Genomic DNA, 6,063 nt, shown 5'->3' with positions numbered 1-6,063 from the left:
CCTCCTCATCCTCAGCGAGGGGGGCCCGAAATGGCGAAAATTCCACCCAAAAACGGCAAAAACCCACCCGGAAATGGCGCAAAAATTCTGCCCAAAAAGGTGGAAATTCCACCCAAAAAAGGCAAAAAACCCACACCGGAAACAGCGCAAAATTCTGCCCAAAAACGTGGAAATTCCACCCAAAAAGGCAAAAACCCCACCCAGAAACGGCGCCAAAACTCTGCCCAAAAACGCGGAAATTCCACCCAAAACGGCCGCCCAAGACCCTCCCAAAAAAGACGAAAATTCCCCCGAAAAGGCGAAAACCCAACGGCGACGATTCCGCCCAAAAGTGCCCAAACTCCCCAAAAACGCCGACAGGGGCGGAGCTCGGTACAAAGTTTACTCGGGGAGGGGGCGTGTCCCGGGTATGCAAATGAGGGGCGGGGCTCAGGGCTCGGGCAGCTCGTCCATCATGAGGTCGCGCTGGAGGCTCTCGAGCGCCGCGGGCTGAGCCGGTGAACCTCCAGCCAATCGCGCAGCAGCGACGCCGACAGCGGCGCCGCCTCCTGCGGGCTGGGGGGCGGGGCCACGCAGTGACGTCAGAGGTGGGGACACGCCCACCAGGGGGACGGGACAATGGGAGACAAGGGAAACCCAACCCACCCAACTCAACCCAACCCAACCCAACTCAACTCCATAAACTCAACCCAACCCAATGAAACCCAACCCAACCCAACCAACCCAACCCAACCCAACCCAACTGAACCCAACCCAACCCAACTGAAGCCAACCAAGCCAATGAAACCCAACTCAATGGAACCCAACCCAACCCACCAACTCAACCCAACCCAACCCAACTCAACTCCATAAACTCAACCCAACCCAATGAAACCCAACCCAACCCAACCCAAAAAACTCAACTCAAACCAAACAAACCCAACCCAACCCAACCCAACCAACCCAACCCAACCCAACTCCATAACTAACCCAACCCAATGAAACCCAACCCAACCCAACCAACCCAACCCAACTCGACAAATTCAATCCAACCCAATGAAACCCAACCCAACCCAACCCAAAAAACTCAACTCAAACCAAACAAACCCAACCCAACCCAAGTCAACTGAACTCAACCCAAGTCAATGCAACTCAATAAACTCAACTCGCCCCAACCCAACCAAACCAACTCAACCCAACCAAACCCAACTCAACCAATCCAACCCAACCCAACGAACCCAACCCAACCCAACCCAACCCAACCAACCCAACCCAACCCAACCCAATCCAACCACCCAACCAACCCAACCCAACTCAACCCAATCCAACGAACCCAACCCAACCCAACCCAACCCAACCCAATCCAACCCAACGAACCCAACCCTCCCCCCCCGGCCCCTCCCCACCTGTCCTTGGCCTCGCCCACCATGTCGAGCGATTGGCTCAGGAACTCCTCCAGGTCGAAGCCGACGCCGTAGCCGGCGCCGCTGCCCTTGGGCGTGGCCGGGAACGCGGCGGCAGCGGATCCTCCACCTGCGCGAAAGGGGGCGTGGCCTTCACCCGGGGGAGGGGGGCGTGGCCACGCCCGGACCCCACCCACCCTCCTTTAAACCCCGCCCCCTCCCCACCTGCGAGCGCTGCAGCTGCTGCGTCACCGCGGCCACGCCCAGACCCCGCCCCCCTCAAGCCCCGCCCCCTCCTCACCTGGGAGCGCTGCAGCTGCTGCGTCACCGCGGCCACGCCCAGACCCCGCCCCCCTCAAGCCCCGCCCCCTCCTCACCTGGGAGCGCTGCAGCTGCTGCGTCACCGCGGCCACGCCCAGACCCCGCCCCCCTCAAGCCCCGCCCCCTCCTCACCTGGGAGCGCTGCAGCTGCTGCGTCACCGCGGCCACGTCCGCCGGCTCCGCCCACCCCGCGGGGTGCGGCCGCTCCTCGTTGGGCGGCGCGGGGCGGGGGGGCGGGGCCGGCGGGCGGGGCTGGGCGCCGTCGGCCATCTTGGTCCAGCGCTCCAGGAGGTGCCGGTCGTCGTCGGTGAGGACGAGGCCGCCGAGCCCCTCCCCCCGCGGGCGCCGCTCGCGCTCGCAGCTGCCTCTTCTCGCGCTCCTTGGCGCGCTCCTGCCGCGCGCCGCCGCTTCTCCTCGCGCTCGCTCGGCTGCCCGCTCGGCCCGCCGTCACCGGCTTGCGGCTCTCGGGCGCTTCCGGCGCCGCGCAGGGCGGGTCTGGGGGCGGGGTCAGCGGGGGCGGGGCAAAGTCAGCGGGAGTCGAGGCAACGCAACCCAACTCAATTGGGGGAAGGCGAACGGACGCGGCCCAACCGAACTCAACCGACTCGACCCAACTGAACTTGAGTGAACTCAACTCAACTCAATGAACTCAACTCGACCCAACAAACTCAATCCAACCCAAACAACCCAACCACACTGAACTTGAGTGGACTCAACTCAAATCAACTCAACTCAAGTCAACCCAACAAACTCAATCCAACCCAACCCAACCCAACTCTACCAAAGCCAGCTCAAGTCAACCCAATGCAACTCGTCAAACTCAACTCAACCCAACCCAACCCAACTCAACCCAACCCAACCCAACCCAACTCAACCCAACCCAACCCAACGAACCCAACCCACCCCCGCCCACCTTTGCTCTTGTTCCTCATGGCCGATTTCAGCAGCGCCGCCTTCAGCGCCGCCTTGGTGTCGTCCGAGATGGCGCCGTCCCTCTTGGGCGGAGCCGCCGCCACCGGCCCCGCCCCCCGCCGTCTGCCCCGCCCCCGCCGCCGGCCCCCACCCCCGCCGGCTCCGCCTTCACGCGCGGCGACTCCATGGGGCAGTCGGGGGCGGGGCCCGGGCTGGGCATGTCCACGTCGGCGCACGGCGGCCACGACGGATCGCCGGCGTCCGCCGGGCCGAGCTCGACGCCGAACCCGTCATTGACCCCGGCGCCGACCTTGCCGACGTCGCCGGCGCCGCCCCCCCCCCCGGCGCGGGCGCGATCCGCCGCCGGATGCCGTCGCGGCGCGCGTGGAAGTCGGCGATCTCGGCCACGATGGCCCGCCTTGATCTCCTCCTTGGTGAGCGCCTGGCGCTCGAAGGCGAAGTCGAAGGCGGGCACAGCACTCGGGCTCGTCCTCGGGGTCGTGGTACTTGGCCAGGAAGGGGTGGCGCAGCGCCTCGGCCACGCCCACCACGCGCTCCCGCGGGTCGAAGCGCAGCATGCGGCCCAGCAGCGCCAGCGCGGCCGGCTCGGCGCCGCCGAAGAGGCTCTCCCAGGGCACGGGCGGGCGCGGCGGCAGGCTCTGCACGTAGGCGCGCACTCGCGCTCGGCGCCGATGGCCGCCATGACGCCCGGCGGCGGCGTGCCCAGCACGGCCATCACCAGCTGCAGCTGGTGCACGTAGTTGCGGCCCGGGAAGAGCTGGCGGCGCCCCAGCATCTCGGCGAAGATGCAGCCGACCGACCACATGTCGATGGCGCGCGTGTAGCGGTGCAGCGACAGCAGCAGCTCCGGCGCGCGGTACCAGCGCGTGGCCACGTACTCGGTGAGGAAGGGCTTGGCGTGCCGCGCGTCGGCGCCCAGCCCGCGCGCCATGCCGAAGTCGCCGATCTTGAGCTCGCAGTTCTCGTTGACCAGCAGGTTGCTGGGCTTGAGGTCGCGGTGCAGCACGTTGGCCGAGTGGATGTACTTGAGGCCGCGCAGCAGCTGGTACAGGAAGTAGCGCACGTGCTCCAGCGTCAGCGGCTGCGCCGAGTGGATGATCTGGTGCAGGTCGCTCTCCATGAGGTCCAGAACCACGTAGCTGCGGGGGGAGGGGTGGGGAGGGTCAATGGAAGGGGAGGGAGGGCGAGGGAACGCAACCAAAGCCAACGCAACCCAACCCGACCCAACCAAAGCCAACGCAACTCAACACGACCCAACCAAAGCCAATACAACTCAACCCAACACAACTCAACCCAACCAAAGCCAACGCAACTCAACCCAACCACAGCCAACTCAATTCAACCCAACCCAACTCAACTCAACCCAACCCGACCCAACTCAACCCAACCCGACCCAACTCAACCCAACCAACCCAACTCAACCCAACCAAACTCAGGGCAAGGCAATAAACCCAAGTCAACCCAATGAAAGTCAATGAACTCAACCAACCCAACCCAACTCAACTCAATTCAAGTCAATGAACTCAACACAACCCAACTCAACCCAACCCAACTCAATCAAACCCAATAAATTGAAGTCAACCCAACTGAACCCAACCCAACTCAACCCAACTCAACTCAATGGACTCAACTCAACCCCATCAAACCCAACTCAACCCAACCCAACTCCACCGCTCCCAGGCCCCGCCCCCAGCCCGGCCCCGCCCCCCACAGGCCCGCCCCCGCTCACACACGTTCCGGAACTCTCCGTAGGGGCCGCTGGGCCGCAGGATGTCCTTGATGCCGATGATGTTGTCGTGCTTGAAGTGCTTGAGGATCTTGAGCTCGCGCAGCGTCCGCTTGGCGTTGGTGACCACGTCGAAGGCGTTGGGGATCTTCTTGATGGCCACCTGCTGGCCTGGACAGGTGGGACAGGTGGGACCAGGTGTGACTCACCTGTCACCTGTGTCACCTGTGTCACCTGTGTCACCTGGGTCACCTGTGTCACCTGTGTCACCTGGGTCACCTGTTCTAGGTGTGACCTAACTCACCCGGGTGTGCCCAGGTGTGCCCAGGTATCTCCAGGTGTAGCTCAGGTGTGTCCCAGGTGTGACCAGGTGTGACCAGGTGTGTCCCAGCCACCCCAGGTGTCCCCAGGTGTGCCCAGGTATCTCCAGGTGTAGCTCAGGTGTGTCCCAGGTGTGCCCAGGTGTGACCAGGTGTGGCCTCACCCAGCCAGGTGTGTCCCAGGTGTGCCCAGGTGTGTCCCAGCCACCCAGGTGTGATCCAGGTGTGCTCCAGATGTGTCTCAGGTGTGACCTAAGTGTGTCTCACCTGTCTCAGATGTCTCCAGGTGTGTCCAGGGTGGATCCAGTGTGTCCCAGGTGTGTCCCAACCCCACCAGGTGTATCTCAGGTGTATCTCAGGTGTGTCCCAGGTGTCTCACCCGCCTCAGGTGTCCCCCGGGTGCGTCTCACCCGTTCCCAGGTATCTCAGGTGTGTCCCAGGTATCTCCAGGTGTCCCCAGGTGTCCCCAGGTGTATCTCACCTGTCCCAGGTGTCCCCAGGTGTCCCCAGGTGTGTCTCACCTGTCCCAGGTGTGTCCCCAGGTGTATCTCAGGTGTCCCCAGGTGTCCCCAGGTGTGTCTCACCTGTGTCTCTCCTCCTGGCCGAGCTGACCACGCCTCGATGACCCCGTGGTGCCCCCAGGTGTCCCCAGGTGTGTCCCAGGTGTATCTCACCTGTCCCAGGTGTGTCCCAGGTGTCCCCAGGTGTGTCCCAGGTGTATCTCAGGTGTCCCAGGTGTGTCCCAGGGGTGTCCCAGGTGTATCTCAGGTGTCCCAGGTGTATCTCACCTGTCCCAGGTGTGTCTCACCTGTGTCTCTCCTCCGTGCCGAGCTGACCACGCCTCGATGACCCCGCGGTGCCCCCAGGTGTCCCCAGGTGTGTCCCAGGTGTGTCTCACCTGTCCCAGGTGTGTCCCAGGTGTGTCCAGGTGTGTCCCCAGGTGTATCTCAGGTGTCCCCAGGTGTCCCAGGTGTATCTCAGGTGTCCCCAGGTGTGTCCCAGGTGTGTCCCCAGGTGTGTCCCAGGTGTGTCTCACCTGTCCCAGGTGTGTCCCAGGTGTCCCCAGGTGTGTCCCCAGGTGTATCTCAGGTGTCCCAGGTGTATCTCACCTGTCCCAGGTGTGTCTCACCTGTGTCTCTCCTCCGTGCCGAGCTGACCACGCCGTAGGCGCCGGTGCCGATGGTCTCGATGATCTCGTAGTCGTCGCCCACCTCGAAGGTGACGTCGAGCGCGCCCGCGAGCGGAGCAGCGCCAGCGGCCCCGGGGGCTCCCGCGGGGGCTCCTCGGCCTCGCCCATCGCACCTGGGCAGGTGAGGGCACACCTGGGGGAGGGAAAATCGCCTGAAATGGACCCAAAATCACCTGAAATGGGCCCAAAACA

At 63.8% G+C, this 6,063-nt stretch overlaps 1 protein-coding gene across 1 annotated transcript; it reads right to left on the bottom strand.

The window, feature by feature from the left end:
• Positions 1-368: 368 nt before the first annotated feature.
• Positions 369-6,003, bottom strand: MAPK7 (mitogen-activated protein kinase 7). Its single transcript, XM_063182134.1, is given in 12 exon segments — positions 369-491; positions 494-555; positions 1,386-1,512; positions 1,836-2,198; positions 2,617-2,736; positions 2,739-2,970; positions 2,973-3,032; positions 3,034-3,090; positions 3,092-3,295; positions 3,298-3,775; positions 4,368-4,533; positions 5,812-6,003. Coding segments are annotated over 10 exon segments (1,746 nt in total). The 5' UTR covers positions 3,757-3,775; positions 4,368-4,533; positions 5,812-6,003; the 3' UTR covers positions 369-429.
• Positions 6,004-6,063: the final 60 nt, after the last annotated feature.

The sequence above is a fragment of the Melospiza melodia genome, unplaced genomic scaffold, assembly GCF_035770615.1.
Source record: "Melospiza melodia melodia isolate bMelMel2 unplaced genomic scaffold, bMelMel2.pri scaffold_157, whole genome shotgun sequence".
Taxonomy (NCBI): domain Eukaryota; kingdom Metazoa; phylum Chordata; class Aves; order Passeriformes; family Passerellidae; genus Melospiza; species Melospiza melodia.
This window is presented reverse-complemented; position numbering and strand designations above follow the sequence as displayed.